The sequence below is a fragment of the Chanodichthys erythropterus genome, chromosome 7, assembly GCF_024489055.1.
Source record: "Chanodichthys erythropterus isolate Z2021 chromosome 7, ASM2448905v1, whole genome shotgun sequence".
NCBI classification, from domain to species: Eukaryota; Metazoa; Chordata; class Actinopteri; order Cypriniformes; family Xenocyprididae; genus Chanodichthys; species Chanodichthys erythropterus.
This window is the reverse complement of record NC_090227.1, coordinates 23,998,388-24,022,953: the sequence shown is the minus strand read 5'-3', so window position 1 is coordinate 24,022,953 and position 24,566 is coordinate 23,998,388. Positions and strand designations below refer to the sequence as shown.

Below are 24,566 nucleotides of genomic sequence, written 5' to 3'. Positions count from 1 at the left end.
CTGTCCTCGTCAGAGCTCATTTCCCAGTAAATTCAGCAAATAATGGGCTATTTTTATGTTTGAGGTCATGAATATGAGCCCATTCGCGATCTCAAACGTATTCTCAAAACTATATAATTTTCAACATCTTCAAAATCAATATTTTGATCGCTAACAGCTTCACCAGATTCATCCAGTGACAGTGACAGTCATATTTGATTGCGTTTAGTACTTGTTCTGCAGTAAATCGCTGAGCCATTTCATGTTTGTTTTATTATTTCGTTTTCTGTCTGAATGAGTCGTCACTTCAGCATTGCGTTTCAGACAATAAAGGTGAACTGCACTTATTCCGTCATCTAAGATTCAATTATTGTTGTGCAGAAAAAATATACGTACACTCATACACACCTTGGGTCGTTTGCGACCCTATACAATTTTTACAAAAAATGAATACAAAAAATAAGCATTATTTTATAATTTTTGGATTTTTTTCTTGTTATATTCTTTATAATGAATTGATTGAGGAATACCAAGAAGGTTGATGTCTAACTTTAAAAAATGAAGGATAGTGAATGACGTCCTGGGTCACTAAAGACCCGAGGTATGCATTTAAGGGTTAATGATGATGTTGAAGTAGGCATTGGTCTTTCCTCGCACTATGACATCATACTGAGACAAAATCCAAAACAAGTCATTTTGGTAGCTTGGTTTCAATAAAAGCAATTTTTTGACTAATGAGGAAGTTTTGAGTTCTGAAACTTAAAGAATATTTTAATAGTACAATGACCTCTTATATTTCAAAAGATTCTCAATTCAAGACAGAGATAACAAACATATAGGGAGTAGATAGCAAACACTATATCTCCAACTCTCCAATTTCTATTATAATTTGGAAGCAATCCTGAAGGATTCTAATCTGAATTCATATATGCTTCCAAAATAACACAAAACAAAAACTTGATCTTTTAGTTCCCAATATCTTGTTCCCAAAAGGTCTATTATAATTACCAACATGGATAAAAAGATGTTGTATGATAGCAAAAGAAATGTAAAGAAAATCCTTCTGGATTTTACAAATCCCAGAGTTTCCCTACAGATTTCGCTACAGAACCGTTCAGTAGCAAGACATTATTCCAATACAATATAAGTAGGATTCGGGTAAAAATAAAAATAAAGAAAAATAAAACAACTTTCAACAACTCTAGAACTCTAAAGACCAAAAAAGAATAAAAATAAGATCAACAAGGATTTTCTATTTATCTAGAAGAATCGCATTTGATTCCCATTGAATTACATTTACATTTATTCATTTTGACAGACCATTTGTGTCCCATGCTCCACCACCTGAGCTACAGGATCCTTTAGGGCATTCTGTGCACAATCCTTTAGGATTTTTAGACTACACTTCTGCTCCAAACTCTATTTTTGTTTTGTTCGTCCTTTGTTTAATCACCCATTAGCAATTCATTTTTAAATGATTGAAGCCCAAAAGGGTTCTGGATAACTTTGAGCATTTAATTATACCCCCAAATGAATCTGTTAGCAAAAAAGCTGCCACGTCCACTCACTGAAGAATTTTCCCCACGCCATATCGATCCCACTCACTCCTTGGGCTTATTGGATTTTTGTGACAGGTCCCAGCACTTGCAAAGGTCACATTTTAAACAAGTGCCAGAGTGAATACCTGACAGCCCACCTGTCTACGGATCCCAAATATTAGTCAGCAACCGGTGTGGGGGGCCCTTTTCAAGTGCCGCCGCGAGTTTTGGGGCATCGTGATGGACTGCTGTCTGTCGCAGGGATTTACAGATCATTTTCATACTCCCTCAGGGCGCCACACAGACAAGCGTTCATGTAAGAAGTTGTCATGGCTGTCTGTACAGTAACAATATCTTGTTTCACCCTGTATTTTGATGCCTGTCACTCAGTGTCAGTGATTATCAGGCTTAACACCATATAAGTCTCAATTAAGGGTCCATTTCACACTGTCTGCTGAACAATGGCCTCACATGTCAACTGCCACATGTCCAATAATTTTCTGTCAGATCAAATTTCTAGATGTGCAAGATTATCTTGCTTTTCGTGATTGTAAAATTCTCAAATAGTAAAGGCTGCAATTTAATTAAATAAGTATATAGATTGTTTAATTTGAAAATTAAGAAATAAAGACAGCGATACATTTTAGTATTGTAGTTAGTATTGCAAAAGGTGTACTGTAAAATAAAATTATTATTATTATTATTTCTTTTAAATACTCTTTCGTTATAGTGAAATATTACAATAGTACTATTTCTTATTTTGTTTTATAATAATAAATTGTATTCTATTCATCATCAACATTATGATGATTATTATTATTATATTATTATTATTATTGTACAGCACTATAACAAGCAAGGAGTTTTTGCTTTTTTTAATACATTTTAAACTGCTTTTTTTTTTTTTTTGCAAAATTCCCTTTTTCAGATGCAAACATTATTTCAACGTGATTTAAAACATGAGAGTTTTTAAAAGAGGTCTGTCACAATTTGACTGACTAAACTCATATATAAGCCTAAAATATGATATTTGTTTTGGTTCACACCAATAAAAAAAAAAAAAAAAAATCTGTCCAAAAAAAGGTGCTGTATGTGTTCTTACTGGCATGTATATAGTGTTGTGGTTTCTGGAGAATGGGTAGAAAGCTCCAAGCTGCATCCAACGCAAGCACATCTCGTATTCGGCAGGGTTAAAGAAGCCACAGATATCAGCACCCGTCTGAAACACAAGCAGAAAGGGAGAACGAAAAGGGGAAGGAGACATAGAGAGAGAAACACGATTATAGATCTCTGTAAAAACAGGGCCAACTACAAAACATTAATAAATAAACTCTCGAGTCAGTGTAATGGCTACATGCTAGTGTAATGCACCCAAATGAACTAAAACATTGTTTGATAGGAAATAAAGCACAAATGAAAAATCAATAGCAAGTGCTGCGGTAGGACGGGAGAGGCACTTACATAAGAGATGCCAAATATGCTGAACTCCATCATGCCTGAAAGACAGAATGAGAGAGAGGGAGATTGGTTTTCAGTTTATACACTGTACTGTACAGTAGACATTGTTCAACACAAAAAAACAGCAATTTAATGGAGGTGGTTCAAGAATAATATGCAAGGACAAAACAGATGTTTATAATATGTGAAAAAGTTGGGACACTCTATTGAATTCCATGGTTTTCAGTATCAGGACATAATAATTCTTCTTTAAAATGTTGCTTCAGTTCTCTGATGTTTGTGTCTATGCACAGATTTTTAGTCGGAATGAGGTCTGGACTTTGACTGGGCCACTGCAACACCTTTATTCTTTTCTTTTTCAACCATTCTGATTTGCTGGTGATCCTCAGATCATTGTCTAGTTGCAGGACCCAATTTTGGCCAAGTTTTAGGTGTCGGGCGGATGGCCTCACATTTGACTCTAGAATACTACAGAAGAGTTCATGGTCAACTCAATGACTGTGATGTTCCCAGGCCCCATGGCTGCAAAACAAGCCCAAAATCATCACCCCTCCACCAGCATGCTTGACTTTTGGTATGAGGGTTTTGTTCTGATATGCTGTGTTTGGTTTTCACCAAACTTGGCACTGTGATTTATGGCCAAATATCTCCACTTTGGTCTTGTCTGTCCAAAGGACATTGCTCCGGAAGTCTTATGGTTTGTTCAGATGCAACTTGTCTTGCTGCCATGTTTTTTTAGAGAGAAGAGGCTTTCTCCTGGCAACCCTTCCAAACAAGCCATACTTGTTCAGTCTTTTTCTAATTGTACTGTCATGAACTTTATCATTAACATGTTAACTGAGGCCTGTCTAGTCTGGGTAATAGTTCTTGGGTTGTCTGTTGTTTCTCTGTGAATTACACTCTCTGATCTTGGGGTGAATTTGCTGGGACATTTGCTGGTGTCTGTTTCCACTTGTGAATAATCTTCCTCACTGTAGAATAATGGACTTCAAATTGTTCGGAAATGGCCGTATAACACTTCCCAGAATGATGGCAGCAGCAATTGCTTCTCTAAGATCATTGCTGATGTCTTTCCTCCTTAGTATTTTGTTAACACACGCCTGAAGGCTCCAGACCAGCAAACTGCCAAAACTTCAGCTTTTATAGAGGTGCTCACACTTGCTGATGATCGATTAATCAAAGACATTTGATTAGCAGCACCTGACTGCTACTTACCCTCTTAAATCCTAATGAAACTATAAGGATGTCCTTAGTTTTTCACCCATGGTTTTTCCATTTTTTCCTAGTTTTTGTTAAATAAATAATGACACAGTGTGATATGGCATGTGTTGTTGTTCATCTGAGGTTTTATTTTCCAAATTGTAAGACCTGTCAAGGACCAGATGATTTTTAATATGTCCTGATATGGAAAACCATTTAATTCAACAGGGTGCCCTGTATAAACTCATACCTATGATGGACTTCAGAAGCTGGTCCCAGGCAGAGTAGTTGTCTCCCAGCCAATGTCCTGCCCACCGACCACTAGATGGGTATGTTGAACGGGTAATAACGACACCTCTCTTGCCAGTGGTACTAAGCAAAGCACTGTGGCATACACATAAACACACATAGAAATTAAAACTCATTCCAGAAAGCCAAGAAATAAATACATTAGTGAATATGGAGGAACAGAAAACTCACTTGTAAGTGGGTTCCGTGTGAGACCAGCCGTACAAGTTGTGGACATCATAATGTTTGACAGGAGTGCCATCAGCAAGGATCTGTTGGCTGTTCATGCATAAAGTCTTATGGTTCAGACCTCTTTGCATGGACTCCAGTGCTGAGAATAAGTATTAACAGTATGCAGATTAATTTCAGATGCACAGTGCTAAATACAGGTTGACCATCTGTGTTGTAAAATCTCTCCAGCCATGTATACACATCAGGACGCTTTCATTCAAACTTACGGGGCATATACGGAGGATTTTCCAAATTGGGATCCCCTAGACAATTTCCTCCAACTGTGCCATGCACAAAACTGGCTGGCTCATTCATGTCCTTCAGAAAGGAAATCAGAATGACAATGAAGGCAAAAGAGGAAACAGTGATTATACGCATAAATGCATAGACAGTGGCTGTGGCTATGCTAAACCTTCACTCATTGCATGCTCACCATGACTTTCTCACATAGGATGTTTTTCTGATTCGGTTTCAGCAGCATTGTTATGAATCTAATATTTCACATTTGACTTTATTTAATGGTTATGGTTAGGGTATGTTGTTTCAAGAGCAACAAATGTGAACACAGATGTCCTCAAAGAACATCTTGCACAATTGTAATTATTGAAATTTCTTTACTTTGCATTCCGACATTAAAAAAAAAAAAAAAAAAGAGACAAAGCACTCACGATCCAAAGTCCGTCAAACTTAGTGATGTTGTTGTAAAAGTCTTTAATCTGATCCTGCCACCACTTTGCTGTGCTGTCCTTGAAGAAATCAGGGAATGCCACGAAAGCTCTGAATCGCTGAAAGTTGATGAAATGAAAAAGACATTTTTATAATTGTGCTTTAACCATTACTACACTTCCACAAAGTGCTTTAACCATTGCTCCAGTGTGTGCTGATTGGATATTACAGTAGTTAAACAACAACACGATAATTTGTTTAAATAATAATGTGCTGATTCACTTTTATAGCAGTGAGTCTGATATGTTCTGATAAGATGAAATGAGTTTGTTTGCTACATGCTGATTGGTAGATATACTAGTGGGTGATATAATATAATATAATACTAGCAGTATATTACAATGTGCTCATTGACAGATAGCTTGTCTTCTACATGCCGATTGACTGATAGAATTCTAAGATGTCACACTCATCTCTTTTGACTGCATTTGCAATTATAGTCCATTGTACTGATGATTTCAGTATGAATAGACTTGACTATGTGGGAACGAGAGAAAAGATGTATGGTTCTCTGATTAAAGTGAGATAGAAAGATAAAGAGATGGGGGTGGGGTGGCAGATACCTCTACTTGAGTATCCCAGTCCAAGGAATTGTCCACAGTGATATTGGGATAGTCAGGCCACACCTATGATGGACAGAAACAATAGCTAAAATCTGTGTTTCAGTATAGGCTAAAATAAAGGATCATTCCTGCTTGTAGTACAATACATGTCCCCTTCATACTATGTCTTAAAACATTAGATAAACAGGTTCTCTATAATGAAAATGTTCCAAACAAAATCAATATTTCTTGGGAATATGATTTTATTCTGTGATTAATTTATACTTCCTTTATTTCCTGAAGTGTCTTCATTATCACTTAATTGTCTTTTGTGAAATCCCCTTAGAGGTGCAGTATGTGATATTGAAAGCTAGCGGTTGAAATTGGTAATGCAGTCCAAATTCAAAATATTGGAGAGAGTTGTTTCCCCCATCCCCTCCTTAACAGACTTGAAACTCACGTGGGTTGCCAGATTGAGAACACGCAACAGAAGAGAGCGCAATTGACAATGGAAGGCCGGGGTCGATTATTGTGATTATTACGCTTATCACCAGTGTTTTTTGAGATGTTTTTCGTGTAATAAATGGCATATAATACAATCTATACAAAAATGGCATATAATACACATCTATTGGTGTGGCCAAGAACTGTTTGTAGGGGTCTTCCTTTTCTACTTACTTACTCTTCGTCGTCTTGGTATCAATGTGTGCTTGGCAAGACCATTTTGTGCTTGAGCGCCACCAAGTCGTGTTTTACTGTAACTTCAGCAGCTCCAGGCACGTGAACAAAAGTGCCAATCTCATTGGTCAGCCAGTTTTTAATGTGGTGCGTCAAACCAAAAAAACGAACCTGAGGCGTTTTTTTTTTTGTTTTTGTTTGTTTGTTTTTAATTACGTTTTTGTATATGAAAAATTTGTATATGATAATATCATTCACTGAGCAATGGCAATCTTTCTTTATTTCCATCTTATCAGGCATCCTGTTGTTGATTGTTTTCTTGTTGTGTAGATAATCAAAATATATGTCCCTAATGCACACCAATGTTTTAAAAGCCACAGTATGAAAGGTACTGAAGGACCCCAAAGTTCAGAAATTTAGGACCCTCTTGAAAACAAGATGATGCATCTCAAGGGGTTTATCCTAAAGAATCACATTTGTTACAAAAATATATTGTCAACAAAACTATGAGGTATTGACACAATCAATAATGTTCCTCTTTGCGTTTGCCATACCTTTCCCCACACAATGTCACTGCTGAGCTCAGGAGGCCATTTGATGAAAACGTCTTGTTCCATCCCGAGTCGAAATGCAGGGTAGTCTTCTGTCTCATTGGCTGCTATAGCCGGGTCCTGAAGCACACAAACAAATAAAACATGTAGCTCTGACAACCCTTATGAAAAAGAAGTATACTTCAAATTCATTTGATAAAATAAGTATACTAATATCAATGTACTAGTAGTAAACTTGTAAGTGTACTATTGCAATACTGCTTGGGACTAAATTGGCCCACTTTTTAGTATATAAAATTATACGTTTAAGTGTACTATAAGTGTAACAGTAGTAAACTTTAAGTGCATGACTAGTTCACAAATATGTTTCTCATTTGTACTGTATCTGTACTATAAGTTAACTTGCAAGTATACAAGTAGTTTGCTATTTTAATACTTGCAGCACATTTAGTAGTGTTATACTACAAGTATACTTATAACTTCTCTTTAAGTGAACATAACATCATATTTATAGTTTACTATTTATACATTATTTTTGCACTTAAGTATACTATTAGGTATTCATTTTGCTATACTTGAAATATACCTTTAACTGTACTTTAACTCTTTCCATTAAAAAAAAAAAAATTCTAGCTTCATGCATCCCTTTTTATCAACACTTAATTGTGGGTAAGTTTCATAAAAAAATAAAAATAAATAAATAAATAAATAAATAAATAAATAAATAAATAAATAAAAAATACAAAAATTAAAAAAGCTGAGAAAAAATACATTTTTGTCAAAGTCAATATCCAGATCAGACTTCAGAGCGATGATCAAAACACAGATGGAGTAGATTGTGTCCATCAACACCCCCACCTGTGTTTTGATCTGGAGATTCTATACTAGAAGATACTTAATAGCGCCCCCGTACTATATAACAATGAAAACACGGATAGCCGGAAAATTCAGTCAGTGGCGTGGAAAGTGTAAAGTAGATTTGAAGTAAATTTCTATGTACACTACCAGTGGACTTTCCTTAAAAAAAAATTAAGATACTCAGAATTAGGAACACTTCTGTTCTCTTTATAAATCAATATTTTCAAACAATGTAAGTTTATAAGACAGTATGTAAAACTATGTGAAAAAAAAGTATTTAATAGGCTGCTTAGTCAAAAGATTAAACAACTACAAGCCAAGTATACTATGAATACTTAATTATACTTTTAAGTATATCTCGATCAAAAGATTGGGTAGCCTACATGTATAGTCCAAATGTATTTACACTTTTCTGTCAGTATAAGTCAAGTATACTTAAGTGCAATTCTGAAAAGTGCATAAAGTATGTTTAAAGTATGTACATATAAAGTAGACTGAAAGTATACTTTTTAACTTTTAGTTTAAAAGAAGTATTCTAATAGCACACTTGAATAAACTTTTTCCTAAGGTAAGGTACAGAATAAATCTCACTGCATGCTCCTGGCCAGAATAAGAAGACCAGACTGATGTCAAGACTACATCAATCCATATTTATAAACTCTGCTCTGCTCATTACAGCCAAACATCCATTACCACTTTATGATAACAACTTTGTTTTCCAGTAATTGAGAACTGTTCGTACCAAAATGAAGATAAAACGCATCCCCTCAGCCCTCATTTGGTCCACCAGAGCTGGCAGTCCCTTGAAGTTCTTTTCATCCAGCGTAAAGTCCATCTGCCTCTCCATATAGTCAATGTCTGCATATTGCACATCCTTTAAGGGATCAAAGGTCAAATATTATGATCATTAAAATCTGAATGTGAAGTTCCAAGTTAATTATTGAATAATTACTGAAAAAATAAGCAATGCTTTGGGCTGAAACATGGTTTTAAACTGCTTTACTGCAAATGCAGACAGTGAGATGGTGTGCTGTTGCTAAGTGGTTACTTATGTGCCCATTTTCACAATTTCACAGACTTCTAAACAAGCCGAGCATTGGAAGTTTTATTCATTATCAGTAACCCAAACACTGCAGGACAGGCTACATGATGAACTTTAATACATAGTGTTAAGTGGTTCATTCAAATCCCACTAGTGATGCTTATCTTAGAAAGAACTGTCAATAAAAAGGACTAGGACTAACACACTCCTGGTACCACTTTTTAGTCTTAAAACGGACACAGAACATTGTGTGTTGTCATTCAAGTTGCACATTACAGTGAAATTACTTGATATTTACAGTGAGAAATGTAATATTCCTAAAGTTCTAATGAATGTTCTGAAGGTCAGTGAGAGTTACATAACTCTGCTACACTGTGTTACATTCAGGGGAAACCTGAATGACACACCTGCACACACTAAAAGATGAGATTGCTTACATAAGGAATTCCAGCGTCTTTCATGTCTTTGTAAAGATCTGCGATCTCCGTATCATTGGCGTAGCCGTAGCGACAAAGCTGGAATCCAAGTGACCAGTAGGCTGGAAGAACCGGACGGCCAATCATCTGTCAGACAAAATGCACAGAGAAAATTGTTTTACATTTTATGCAAATACATTTTAGAACATAAATATTCAAGTGGCTTTAGAGAATCTAATGGCCCCTTCTGTCTATGTGACAAGCGAGATTCTTTTAGATAAATATTTATGTATTTCATTTATGCATGTGAGTTTTTGGATGTTATTTTGTGTGTGTGTTTAGACTGAGTACACTGTGAGCAATGAGGCAGAGAGACTCCAGCTGCTAAACCTCATCAAGCCAGGAATAACACACACACCCACCCACACACACACACACACACACACATATACACACACTCACCTCAGTGTACTGCTGAACCACAACTTCTGGAGTAGGTCCCATCACCATGTAGAAGTCCAAGATACCTCCGATGGTGCGGTAGGTCAAAGCTGGATTAGGCTGGAAGGACACATCTAAGAGCAAAACAAGCCAAAAAAAGATGTTACATCATCCAGTTTTGACTCAATGTGTGACCTAGATCTTTTTTTTTTTTTTCTTTACCCAACTACACATTACAAAAAATAATTGTATTACTATTAATATTATAACAATGTTGTTAATAATGTCAATTCCCATTGCTGTAAAAATTGTGATAAAAAATATTTTTATTTATTTATTTATTTATAAATTCAATTAAGTCTTCCTTTTTCAGTGATTTCACCAAGTACAAGTTACTGGATCAACATATTTTTTTCTCTTTTTTTTTTTTTTGTTTGATCTCGGAACAACATGCCAATCAAGCAATCAGATCAAGTTTACAGTTTATGTCAAGTTTAGGCTTACAACCAGGGTTTGGTGTATGTACATCGGTGTTATTCACCAATTATTTCCCTCTGATTTTAAAGATAAGTTATCGGTTGGGTTAGGTTTACCAGGATAGGGTTAGGCCGTGTGTCCACCAAAGCATTTTTTTCCAGCAGCTAGCATACTTTTCCAATTGTTTTCAATGGAAGCACCACGTTGTACCATGCTTGTTCATGTTCATGGTCATTAGCATTTGCAAACGCCTCCAATGAACCATACTGTATATGGTGACAACACCTCCCTTTAAAAATCACATGATTTTGTTTTTTTCTCACCACAATAATGGCAAAGAGAGCACTCTGTGCTCTCGCCAAGCAGATCAGCACGATCTTGGAAAACACGCTCTCTGCGGAGTGCATTGTTTGACAAGTCTTCCAATAACACAAGATAAGCCATTGCACTAAGACAAACATCTTTCAAAGCTGATTTTTATAGGGTTTGATGCCAACTATGCATTGTGTTTAAAACTAGACAAATAATAAATTGAGTGTTTTATACAGTGGTGTTAAAAAGTGCTTGCCCCCTTCCTGATTTTTCCTGTATGTCACACTATAATGTTTCAGATCATCAAACAAATTTAAATATTAATCAAAGATAACACAAGTAAACACAACATACAGCTTTTAAATTAAGGTTTTTATTATGAAGGGAAAACAAAATCCAAACCCACATGGCCCTGTGTGAAAAACTGCCGTTAAAACATAACTTGACTGTGGTTTATCACACCTGAGTTCAGTTTCTCTAGCCACACCCAGGCCTGATTACTGCCACACCTGTTCACAATCAAGAAATCACTTAAATAGGACCTGCCTGACAAAGTGAAGTAGACCAAAAGATCCTCAAAAGTTACACATCATGTTGAGATCCAAAGAAATTCAGGAACAAATGGGAAAGAAAGTAATTGAGATCTATCAGTCTGGAAAAGGTTATAAAGCCATTTCTAAAGCTTTGGGACTCCAGCAAACCACAGTGAGAGCCATTATCCACAAATGGCAAAAACATGGAACAGTGGTGAACCTTCCCAGGAGTGGCCGGCCAACCAAAATTACCCCAAGAGCGCAGCGACGACACATCCAAGAGTCGTCCCACAACAACATCCAAAGAACTGCAGGCCTTACTTGCTTCAGTTAAGGTCAGTGTTCATGACTCCACCATAAGAAAGAGACTGGGCAAAAATGGCCTGCATGGCAGAGTTCCAAGACGAAAACCGCTGCTGAGCAAAAAAAACATAAAGGCTCGTCTCAGTTTTGCCAGAAAACATCTTGATGATCCCCAAGACTTTTGGGAAAATACTCTGTGGACTGACGAGACAAAAGTTGAACTTTTTTGAAGGTGTGTGTCCCATTACATCTGGCGTAAAAGTAACAGCATTTCAGAAAAAGAACATCATACCAACAGTAAAATATGGTGGTGGTAGTGTGATGGTCTGGGGCTGTTTTGCTGCTTCGGGACCTGGAAGACTTGCTGTGATAAATGGAACCATGAATTCTGCTGTCTACCAAAAAATCCTGAAGGACAATATCCGGCCATCTGTTTGTGACCTCAAGCTGAAGTGAACTTTGGTTCTGCAGCAGGACAAAGCACACCAGCAAGTCCACCTCTGAAAAGCTGAAGAAAAACAAAATGAAGACTTTGGAGTGGCCTAGTCAAAGTCCTGACCTCAATCCCATTGAGATGCTGTGGCATCTGAATTACAATCCAATCTGGCTGAATTACAACAATTCTGCAAAAATAAGTGGGCCAAAATTCCTCCACAGCACTGTAAACAGACTCATTGCAAGTAATTGCAACAGACTCATCACAAATGCTTGATTGCAGTTGTTGCTGCTAAGGGTGGCCCAACCAGTTATTAGGTTTAGGGGGCAAGCACTTTTTCACACAGGGCCATGTGGATTTGGATTTTGTTTTCCCTTCATAATAAAAACCTTCATTTAAAAACTGCATATTGTTTATTCGTTTTATCTTTGATTCATATTTCAATTTGTTTGATGATCTGAAACATTAATGTGTGAAACTATTCACTAATGTCACTATTCTACCACTAGATTATCTGTGTAAGCATGCTCAGAAGTGTGCTTATATTTACAAACATTTCTACATATAAGTACAAGTTGGTGAATCCCACACTTTGCATGAAACTGTTCTTACGCACTCATTACGCACAAATCTGTCCGTACGCACCGTTGACAAATGTGGGCCCCAGAGCGTAATGAGGCGCTGAGAGCTGAGTGCGTTTTTTACCGGTCGCCTCGAGTTGAAGAATGTTCAACTTTGAGTAAAACGCTGCACTCATCACTGTCACTTTTTAGCCAGCTGTCCAATCAGTGGGGGAGGAGAGGCAGGACAAATACAACACCGACCAACTGTCACAACATTCTTGCTGTGCAATAACATCAATGAGTAGAGAACGGGACAAAATGGATGAGAAATTAATATTGCTGGTCTCCGAACATACATAGCAAGTACTCCACATTGTGTCGACATTTTTAGTCTGAAATAAATTACCTGCAAATCAGTGCCGCAGATATTCCGTACCATAGCAACAAAGCATCTCAAATAAAAAAATAAAAATAAAAAACGGTGTGCTTCTGAAGCACTCAAATGTGTTTTCAGCTGGCTAAAAATGCGTTGGTGGACACGCAGCCTTAGGACTAAATTTTCTGACAGGAATGTTGTTCCAAGATCAACAAAATATGCCTTACTTCGCAAAATCACGGTGACAAAGGAAATATGTCAACATACTGTAGACAAGAAAACCTTCAAACCATTTCAGAGGTCTTTACACCTCCTTTACTGTCCATTTCTGCATTATTATGTATGCTGTGAGGTGTTAAACACATCTGCATTCAAATTAAAAGGGCACTACTTTGAACTTCTCTGGGTAAAGTGAACTACATCAAAGCTATTCTCCTGCTGTGGTTTTCAGGATGCTCATTTACTCGACTGCCTGTGCGTGTGTGTTTATGTAAGAATTAAAATGTGTGTGAGAGCATTTGTGAGACAGCAGTTGAATGCAGAACTTTCTGAGAGCATAACTCGGTTAAAAGCCCTGCTGCAGCACCAGCATTATGTGAAAGCAAAATCCTGCAATAAGCATAACCGTTTCTCACACAAAAGCTCAATGACAGCCTCTCGCGTCTGATAAATAGCACCTGCTCTAATCACGACCTTAAGACCTGCTGAAAAACTCCAGTCAGTGTTGGAGCAAGTGGTGAGCGACAAATTTATTTGTTCCAATACTAAAGATGCAGCCAGTGGCCGACTGGCTGAGTTTAGACTCATAAATATACAATAAAACCATTGTTCCCGGACATACTGTAGTGCCCTTTACATAAAGATAAATGTGAGGGGCACATAAAATGATGTTTTCTACAACTTAATTGCAGTGGTGAATACATTAAGAACAACTTAGTTAGGAACTTTGGGATGTTTCTCTCGATTCATCCCAATGCGCTGTGGGATAGTCTATCCATTTAACAGAATATCAAACTACTTAATTGTAATCTAGGTCTAAATAGCCTATAATCCTAATTTTACTTTTAATCTGCACCTGAAAAATAATAAATAAACTAGCCTAAACTGATTTTCTGATCAGCCTAGTCTTAGTACTTTTAAACAGGAACAATTTGACCAGTTTAAACTAGCAAACCATCTTAGGCTTGGGTCCAAGTGGACACAGATGTTTAGTTTATGCAGTTGTACTCACCCATGGCATTGCTGTTGAGTAGGAGGACACCATGTGCATTTTTTGATTTCTCCAGACCCATGTAGAACGGATGGACACCATAACTGTTCAGCTTATGCTACAGATGAGGAGAAAGAGATTAGAGTTTGTGATGCGATTTCAGTTGCTCTCAGTGTTAAACAGACAATTAAGTGTTAATGAGAGATTTTTATTTGGCTTAAAGGAATGAACCTTGCAAATCCCATCTCTCTGTTTTCATTAAACTAATTACATCTCTCTCTTTCTTCCTTCATGTAGCTTTCTTTTGCTTCTCTTTCTCTGGGCATTGTGTCATGAAGTGAGTCAGAGAATAAGGCTGTTAACATGTCCAATATGAATGAATGATAACCAATAACTGTCACGTTCTGTAATGTGGCTTTCCAACACGCACAACTCAGGTAATAAATTCAAATAGACTTAAATGAACAAGGATAATACAAGGAGATTTGTAGGAGAACAACAAAAACGAGAACACAACAGAAAACACAGGATTATATGAAGAGTTTGGTTCCAAAATGCTATAAATCTGTTTTGATTTATTTGAGTAAAAATGTGTTTTCTTTACCAGGAAAGTGGCAAGATTAAAACCACTATTTTCTGTTTCAAACTTTCATAGCACCGTTAGGTTATAATAACATTAAAAATTCAAATCCAGATTTTGATTTTCAAATATTTATTATAAGAAATAAAATTATTATTTTTTCCCCAAAATGCAATAAATCCATGACAAGTTTTTTTTTTTTTTTTTTTTTTTTTTAAAAATTTTTCCAAAATGAAATTTAATCGAAGGCTTGGCAAACAGCTTTGGAGAATTTGATGTTTCCCCATTCAAAGTGATAGGAGCTGTACTTGGATGCCTAAGAGGCGTTTCAAAGATGGCCGCCGAGTGAAATGACTTGTCTTAAAAGGACTTTGACTAGACACAGGTGAAACTAATATGTAACTACAGAAACAAACAATGACCTAAATAAGTTACTAAGGAAACAGAAAGAAACTGCAATGAAGCACAAGAAAAAGAAACACAGAAATGATTGTTGCGTCCAAAATTGAATAGTATGTGAAAAACAGTACGATGAAAGAGTAGTACATCCGAATACACAGTATTCCAAAAACAGTTGGTGAAAAACCCCTTGATAACCTGCTACTTCTGCTAAGATTCTGAAGTATGCATTCAATGGACACTTTAGTATCCCATGAGGCTACAGAAGGGGATTTATGAATGGAAGTCAAGCGATGCAACTGATGCTGGTAGGTCATGTGACAGTAACAACATAGTGCATGTAGTACCATCCGAATTTCATTCATACTACACATATACTATATAGAGCATACTTTTTTAACTGTTACGAAGTAAATTCAAATTCATATGTACACGTTTTGGACACAGCATGTAAAACAACTAAACCAAACATAACCCTGACAATAATAGGGAGGTTAGTAGGCCTCAGCCGAGAGGTGACATCACCGTAACTGAGTAGATCTTTTTGTATGTCACTTTTTAAAACCTACTTATATGAGTCAATTCATTCAAGATCAAAATATTTTTACAATTTAAATAAATGTATTATATTTTAAAATAGTTTAAATGTAATTCCTGTAATGGCAAAGCTGATTTTTTTAGCATCATTACTCCAGTCTTCAGTGTCACATGATCCTTCAGAAATCAATCTAATATTGCTAATTGCAAAATATACACTACCGTTCAAAAGTTTGGGGTCTGTTGATGCAACTTTTTTTTTTTTTTTTTAAATCAATGTTGAAAACAGTGATTTTTGTGGAAAATGTTGATACATTTTGTTAGGTTTTTGTAATTAATGGAAAGTTCAAAAGAACAACATTATTTGAAATAGTAACATTATAAATGTTTTACTGTCACTTTTGATTAACCTAAGGCATCCTTGCTGAATAAAGGTATTTTTTAAAGGTTACTACACACATGCACGCACCCACACACAAGAGGCCCTTGGTGATATACATTTTCTTTTTTATTAATTATATAACTTCCCTTTTTTTCTGCAATGTAACACCTGGTTTCTATGCAGCCATTAAAAGGACAGATATTAATAATAACTTTAATATGAAAACCAAACAAAATAATAATCTGATATAATCAGCTGTGCAAGCAGACAACTACAGTAACATACAGTCGCACTGAACTCTAATAATCGCTCGAACCCATTCAGTGCATGTTTGATCTACACATTCACAAAAAAAAAAGTGCATAAAATACAGCTGTAAAGATACTTCATGGTAGTATTTTTTATGCTATAATTAAATTATTTTTAATTAAAACAATTATATCTGTGCAAGGCAGAATCCATAACTTATAATTTAATCTATAGGCCTACTCATTAATCTATATGAAATTTGTATATTTTTTTTCTTTTGATGTTGGGTTGAAATATGATACATGAGATTCACAAAGATGAACTGTCACAACGATTACAGCTTGTGATTACTTCTTTGAGTGGCCTTAAATCAGGGCCAAGCTATACACTTGGGACGGCTGTGTAACTGATGTGTAAAGGGCAGATGACATATCATGCAGAAAGGCTTTTAAAACATCACCAGTGCTTCTGTCACTCACCCCTGGAGGCTGGTCTTTCGCAAACAGGCCGTATTTGTGAAAGTTGAGATCATGTTTGTAGCTGAGGTGCTCTGTTTCACCAAAACCATAGACATAGTTTGATGGGAGGAGTGTGGAGATCTGAAGGAACATGTCGGAGAATGTGAACCCCGGCACAGCAGAGTTCCATCTAGAGAGAATGAGATTTAACAAAACACTGAAAACACTCAAGATGTTTTTGTCTTCTGAAAAATAAGTTCCTTTCATTAAGAAGGCAAACTGTGCTTTTATAGTCCTAAAACTCTCTGAAAACCCTAAAAGTGCACCATCAGCACTGTTATTTCTGCACTAAACTCCTGTGCTCCTCTACAAAACTGCTTCTTTGTTGCTTTCTCCAATTAATTTGCAGCTGCAATACCTTTGGGAACTTTGCAATACCTTTGGGAACAGGCTAATCTCCTTCTAAAATGGTTTTAAATAGCATTTAGCTAATTATTTTATATGCATGCATTTTAATTAATATAAAATAAATAATAATAATATAATTTTTTATATAATTAATATATAATTAATTATATATATTTGTATTTAATGCATTTTATTTAATATATAAAAAAATGTAAATGCATGCATTTATTCATTCAAACTCAGTTCTCGGAGGGCTAGGAAGTTCCAATCCTGCTACAACAAACATACCTGTAGTTCCCATTCAGTCAGTCACGTTCGACGTTACGTCGATACTGACGTAATGGGGTCTCGCTAGGGAGCCCAATCACCTCCAAGGATACAAAACAAGCCAATGGGAATTGGCCTGTGAGATTTACATGCCGGGCCCCTCCCCCGGCATCCGGGTATAAATAGGGCCGGCATACTCACCTTCATTCATACTTTTGCTTCGGAGCCGATCGGATCGGATCTGCACATTCACCTCTTAGAAGAGCGAATTTCAAAAAGAGCAAAAAACAGCAATTATAATTGCTATAGGACAAGATCCTAAAAACAGCAATTTTAATTGCTACTTGGCTGTTTTTTGTTCCTGGTGGCTGCTCGAGTCTCTCCAGCTGGTGGGAAGGCACGCTCAGCGGTGGGTGTGACGGCGCGCTGCCCACAGGACGGTGCCACACTCGTCCCTGGGTGCTTCGGCTGGTGAGGTATACTGAAAGAGCAAGCACGGGCGATCAGCGTCTTTTTCAAGATGTCTTTTCGTCCGTGTGTTTCTGGATGCGGTCGTTTCCTGACCTCCTCTGACGGCCATGATCACTGTCTCACGTGTCTGGGTAGACCGCACGCTGAGTCAGCGTTCATGGATGGCGCATGCCCTCACTGTGAGGGCATGTCCAGGTTGGTGCTGAGATCGCGCCTCTCCTTCTTTAAAACAGAAGTGAGAGGCCCCTCTGCCACTACCCCAACGCCGGCGGCTGTAGCGGCCGCTGGCCCGGTTAGTGCTCTGGGAGATCTGAGGGTTACAGTGGGAGCCACTTCGTCGGGTCCGTCCCCACGAACCTCCCACTCCTCCACAGCACCATGTGCCGTCGAGCTGCCGACTGCTGTCGCGGGGCCCTCCTCGGGGGTGCCCCACGTCACTTTCGGCGCTCCGGAGGAGGATCGGATGTCGATCGCTGCATCGGGGAGTGGGCTGAACGGTTCGGAGTCTGACGATGACTCTGAGCTTCCGCCTTCAGGGGTGGTGGCTCAGTCAGAGGCGGACTCTGAGCTTACGGCCATGCTTGCCCGGGCCGCCGCGGGCATCGGGCTTGAGTGGAACCCTCCACCCTGCCCCAAGCGCTCGCGGTTGGATGATTGGTTTCTGGGTTCGGGGCGCGGCACCCAACCGCATCCCGCCCCAGTGCCTTTCTTCCCGGAGGTGCATGAGGAGCTCCAGAAGACCTGGCTGGCACCTCATACGGCCAGACTGCGGTCCTCTGCCTCCTCCACTCTCACTACCCTCGATGGTGGGGCCGCCAGGGGATATGTGGACATTCCACAGGTGGAACGTGCGGTTGCGGTGCATTTATGCCCGCAATCGGCGGCCACCTGGCGGAACCGTCCGCGTCTCCCGTCCAAGGCGGGTAAGACCATGGCCGCTCTCGCGGCCAAGGCTTACTCAGCTGCTGGACAGGCGGCTTCTGCCCTGCACGCCATGGCGATTCTGCAGGTCCATCAGGCGAAAGCGCTGAAGGACCTGCACGAGGGTAGTGCTGACCCAGGAATGCTTCAGGAGCTGCGCGCCGCGACCGACCTCGCCCTCCGGGCGACGAAGGTCACGGCACGTGGGCCCGGGGGAAAATCCTGTGTTTTGTTTTATTTCTGTTCCGCCGCTGGCCGCGAGGTCAGCGGTACCCACATTTTCAATAAAAGAGCAATTTCCAAAAACTCTGGGTCATATGAGAAGGTCCGCGCTGAGGGTGAGCGAGCTTTCGCTCCCTCTCTCTCAGCCGTTCCTTCCTTCGCCACGGGCAGGGTCTTGGCGCCCCGGGAATGCACCGCCTTCCCACGCCACCCTGCCCACTCGGAGCCATGTGAGTGGACTCCACTCACAGCCTCGACCTCGGGGCGCACTGCCTCCCGAGTCAGGCCACAGTGCTCCATGCTGCCCCCCCGTGGGTACTTCTGTTGTCCGGATGATTCCACTCGTACGGTGCTTGGAGGCGTGGCTACGTCTTCCCAACCCGTCCCGTTGGCTCATTCGGACAGTCAGACTCGGCTACGCGATTCAGTTCGCCAGGCGTCCACCCAGGTATAGCGGGCGGAGCTTGCGGTTCTCTTGGCGAAGGACGCAATAGAGCCTGTCCCTGCAGCCGAGATGGAGTCTGGGTTTTACAGCCCTTACTTCATAGTACCCAAGAAAGGCGGTGGGTTACATCCAATCCTGGACCTGCGTGTCTTGAATCGGGCCCTTCACAGGCTCCCGTTCAAGATGCCCACCGTGAAACACATTCTCACGTGCGTTCGCGCCCAGGATTGGTTTGCAGCTATCGACCTGAAGGACGCGTACTTTCATGTCTCGATCCTTCCTCGACACAGACCGTTCCTACGGTTTGCGTTCGAGGGGCGGGCATATCAGTACAGGGTCCTACCCTTCGGGCTGTCCCTGTCTCCTCGCGTCTTTACCAAAGTCGCAGAGGGGGCCCTTGCCCCACTCAGGGAAGTGGGTGTTCGCATCCTCAACTATCTCGACGACTGGCTCATTTTGGCCCAGTCACGAGAGCAGTTGTGCGAACACAGGGACCTGGTGCTCAGGCACCTCAGCCAGTTGGGGCTTCGGGTCAACCGGGAGAAGAGCAAGCTCTGCCCCGTGCAGAGCATCTCTTTTCTCGGTGTGGAGCTGGACTCGGTCAATATGACAGCACGTCTCACCAACGAGCGTGCACAGTCGGTGCTGAACTGCCTGAACTCGTTCTCGCGGAAAACAGCGGTCCCACTGAAACAATTTCAGAGGCTCCTGGGGCATATGGCATCCGCAGCCGCGGTCACGCCGCTCGGATTGCTTCATATGAGACCGCTTCAGCACTGGCTGCACGACCGGGTCCCGAGGTGGGCATGGCACCGTGGCTCACTCCGTGTGGTCATCACACCGAGTTGCCGCCACACATTCAGCCCGTGGTCGGACATTGCTTTTCTACGGGCCGGGGTGCCCCTAGTGCAAGTGTCCAGGCATGTGGTTGTCACAACAGATGCCTCTGCCACCGGCTGGGGTGCCATATGCAGTGGCCAGTCGGCGTCGGGGTCCTGGACGGGATCCCATCGCCATTGGCATATCAACTGCCTCGAGTTGCCGGCAGTACTCCTTGCGCTGCGCCGGTTTCGACCGCTGCTGCAGGGCAAGCATGTACTGGTCCGGTCGGACAACACATCGGCGGTAGCGTATATCAACCACCAGGGTGGTCTACGCTCCCGACGCATGTCGCAACTCGCCCGCCATCTCCTTCTGTGGAGTCAGCGCCGACTCAGGTCGCTGCGCGCCTCCTACATCCCGGGCGAGCTCAATCGTGCGGCCGACGCGCTCTCACGACAGCTCACACTCCCGGGGGAATGGAGACTCCACCCCCAGGTTGTCCAGCTGTTATGGAGCCGGTTCGGGGAAGCACAGGTGGACCTGTTCGCTTCTCTGGAATCCGCCCATTGCCAGTTGTTTTATTCGCTGACCGAGGGGACCCTCGGCACGGATGCACTGGCACACAGCTGGCCCCGGGGCCTACGCAAGTATGCGTTTCCCCCAGTGAGCCTCCTTGCACAGACACTGTGCAAGGTCAGGGAGGACGAGGAGCAGGTCTTGCTAGTTGCGCCGTACTGGCCCAACCGGACCTGGTTCCCGGAACTCATGCTCCTCGCGACAGCCCATCCCTGGCGCATTCCCCTGAGGCAGGATCTCCTCTCTCAGGGGCAGGGCACCATATGGCACCCACGTCCCGACCTCTGGAACCTCCACGTGTGGTTCCTGGACGGGACGCGGCAGACTTGAGTGGCCTACCGCCCGCGGTAGTCGACACCATCACTTCAGCCCGAGCCCCCTCGACGAGGCGCGCTTACGCTTTGAAGTGGAGTCTGTTCGCTCAGTGGTGTTCCTCCCGCAGGGAGGACCCCCGGAAATGCCCGGTCGGTGTTGTGCTTTCCTTCCTTCAAGAGGGTTTGGAACGGAGGCTGTCCCCTTCCACCCTGAAGGTCTATGTGGCCGCCATCGCAGCACATCACGATGTGCTCGACGGCAAGTCACTAGGGAAGCACGACCTGATCATCAGGTTCCTCAGAGGCGCCAGGAGGTTGAATCCCCCTAGGCCTCGCCTCATTCCCTCCTGGGATCTCTCCATCGCCCTCTTGGGCCTTCGGGGAGCTCCCTTCGAGCCCCTTGAGTCAGTCGAGCTGAAACATCTGTCTCTTAAGACAGTGCTCCTGACCGCGCTCGCCTCCTTCAAGAGGGTTGGGGACCTGCAAGCATTTTCGGTCAGCGATTCGTGCCTGGAATTCGGGCCGGACTACTCTCAAGTCATCTTGAGACCCCGGCCTGGATATGTGCCCAAGGTTCCCACCACTCCCTTCAGGGACCAGGTGGTGAACCTGCAAGCACTGCCCCCGGAGGAGGCAGACCCAGCCCTTGCGTTGCTGTGTCCCGTTCGTGCTCTGCGCGTTTACGTGGACCGCACGCAGAGCTTTAGAAGCTCTGAGCAGCTCTTTGTCTGTTTTGGAAGTCAGCAGAAGGGAAAGGCTGTCTCCAAACAGAGGTTGGCCCACTGGATAGTGGATGCCGTCGCCTTGGCGTACCAGTTCCAAGGCAACCGTGCCCTCTCGGGTTGCGAGCTCACTCCACTCTGGGTTTTGCTTCCTCCTGGGCGTTGGCGCACGGCGCCTCTGTTGCGGACATCTGCAGAGCTGCAGGCTGGGCGACACCAAACACATTCGCGAGGTATTATAACCTCCGAGTGGAACCGGTGTCCACCCGTGTGCTTTCTACTCGTAGTTAGCCATGGGTGTTCGCTTGCTGTGCCATTTCCCTCGGGAGAGGGAATGCGAGCACTGTTTTCGCTCCTCAGTTCAGTTCCCCGTAACGGCGAACCCTGTGGAGTTCCTCCTGCATCCTGCGGCAGCCAGACGCGGCGGAGGCGTCAGGCGCCAGGTCCAGTACTTGCGTGTATGTTCCATCGGTATGGAAGACATTCCTGGGCTTACTCTGGGCGCTGGAGGGTTGCGAGTATGGGCCGCATTTGCACTTGGCACGCCTCAGCCTGCCAGCACCTGCCTCCCTAACACTCGTAACGTGGTTCAGTTGCTATGGCGTTTTCCACGGGACCCCATTACGTCAGTATCGACGTAACGTCGAACGTGACTGACTGAATGGGAACGTCTAGGTTACTAATGTAACCCCCGTTCCCAGAAGGAGGGAACGGAGACGTTACGTTCCCTTGCCATAGCTTTGTGCCACCGCTGAGCGGCCAGATACCTATCTCGGCTCCTCAGCAAAAATATGAATGAAGGTGAGTATGAGCCCTATTTATACCCGGATGCCGGGGGAGGGGCCCGGCATGTAAATCTCACAGGCCAATTCCCATTGGCTTGTTTTGTATCCTTGGAGGTGATTGGGCTCCCTAGCGAGACCCCATTACGTCAGTATCGACGTAACGTCTCCGTTCCCTCCTTCTGGGAACGGGGGTTACATTAGTAACCTAGACGTTTTCAGGTAAGCCTGAAGGATTTGATTAGCTGGGTTTAAATAAGGGTTGAAACTAAATTCTGCCGAAGTGTGGCCTTCCAGGAACTGATTTTGACACCCCTGATCTAACCTAAAGAGTGTGCTAGCAAAACCAATGTCAGGGATTCATTTTCTAGAGAATGCATGATATATTGGTACAAATTGATAATTTTGGGGAAAAGTGTCTGCATTTTACAAACTGTCCCAACTTTTATGGAAATGGGGTATATATATATATATATATATATATATATATATATATATATATATATATATATATATATATATATAAAACCCCATCTACAGAAAAGTTGGGACAGTTTGTAAAATGCAATAAAATTCAGAATCTGTGATTTGGTAATTCTCTTTAAGCTTTATTTTACTGACAAAAGTTCAACTGACCAAGTTAAGGCCCAGTTTCACAGACAGGGCTTGGATTAAGTCAGGATTAGACCTTTAAAAAGCATTACTGGTGTGCATCTTGAGACAAAACAATAGCACTATTTTAATGGGCATATTTTAAGATATGTCAAGGCTTATTTAAGAAAAGCCAGGGGTAAACCAGGGGTAACTGTATTTTGTAAATATAAAGAAATTTAGATTTTTATGGATGCAACACACTCCAAAATAGTTGGGACAGAGGCAAAATAAAAGTGAAAAGGTTATAAAATATGGTTAAACTGTGAGTCTACAATAAGCAGGTGAATTGGTAATAGGTGAGGGTTTTTTTTGGGGGGGTATAAAAATCAGGCTTACTAGCAAACATGGGTATTGGCTCACCACTTTGTGGCGATATAATATATACAATATCATGAGAGAATTCTCAAACAATTCAAAAATCACATTTCTCAATGCAAAATTGCAAAGAATTTAGGTCTTTCAGTATCTAGCATACAAAATATTATGAAAAGATTCATGAAATCCAGAGAAATCTCCGGCCGTGTAGGGCAAGGCAGTAAACCTCTGTTGAATGTGCATGACCTTCGAGCTCTCAGATGGCATTGCATGAGAAACCGTCATACTACTGTGTTAAAAAATAGCCACATGGGCTTGGGAGTATTTTGGAAAACCGTTGTCACTTAACACAGTCTGCTGCTGCATCAAGGAATGCAACTTGAATCTCTGTTTTGGAAGGAGAAAACTATTCATCAATTCTATGCACAGATGCTGCCAAGTTCCCTGGGCGTGAGCTCATCTCAGATGGTCTAAAAGACAGTGGAAATGTGCGCTGTGGTCAGATGAGTCCACGTTTTAGCTTGTTTTTGGGAAATATGGACATCAAGTTCTCAGTCCCAAAGACAAAAGGGACCAGCTAGACTTTTTAAACAGCAAAAGGTGCGAGAGCAAACATCTGTCATGGTATGGGGGTGCATCAGCACAAACGGAATGGGTGACTCGCATATGTATGACGTGGAGGCATTTATTGAGAATGGGAAAGGAGAATCAGACAACGCCAACCACAAACTGTCTTGTATCAGGTAAGATTGGAAAGAATTCCACTTGAAACACTGCAAAAATTAGTATCATCAATTCCCAAATATTTAAAAAGTGTAACTGAAAGTAAAGGTGATGTGACACAGAGTTAAACATGCCTCTGTCCCAACTTCTTTTGGAGTTTG

The 24,566-nt window shown here is 41.4% G+C and overlaps 1 protein-coding gene across 1 annotated transcript in view; it reads right to left on the bottom strand.

Annotated features, from left to right (window-relative positions):
* si (sucrase-isomaltase) overlaps window positions 1-24,566 on the bottom strand; it is an 85,453-nt gene that overhangs the window by 15,476 nt on the left and 45,411 nt on the right. The window contains exons 28-40 of the mRNA XM_067389930.1: window positions 16,785-16,953; window positions 14,180-14,276; window positions 9,970-10,082; window positions 9,529-9,654; window positions 8,792-8,923; window positions 7,195-7,311; window positions 5,984-6,046; window positions 5,363-5,479; window positions 4,922-5,012; window positions 4,656-4,794; window positions 4,426-4,559; window positions 2,979-3,013; window positions 2,620-2,736 (exon numbers count right to left, since the gene is read on the bottom strand). Coding sequence (XP_067246031.1) covers window positions 2,620-2,736; window positions 2,979-3,013; window positions 4,426-4,559; window positions 4,656-4,794; window positions 4,922-5,012; window positions 5,363-5,479; window positions 5,984-6,046; window positions 7,195-7,311; window positions 8,792-8,923; window positions 9,529-9,654; window positions 9,970-10,082; window positions 14,180-14,276; window positions 16,785-16,953 — 1,450 coding nt within the window. The remainder of the gene's footprint in view (window positions 1-2,619; window positions 2,737-2,978; window positions 3,014-4,425; window positions 4,560-4,655; window positions 4,795-4,921; window positions 5,013-5,362; window positions 5,480-5,983; window positions 6,047-7,194; window positions 7,312-8,791; window positions 8,924-9,528; window positions 9,655-9,969; window positions 10,083-14,179; window positions 14,277-16,784; window positions 16,954-24,566) is intronic.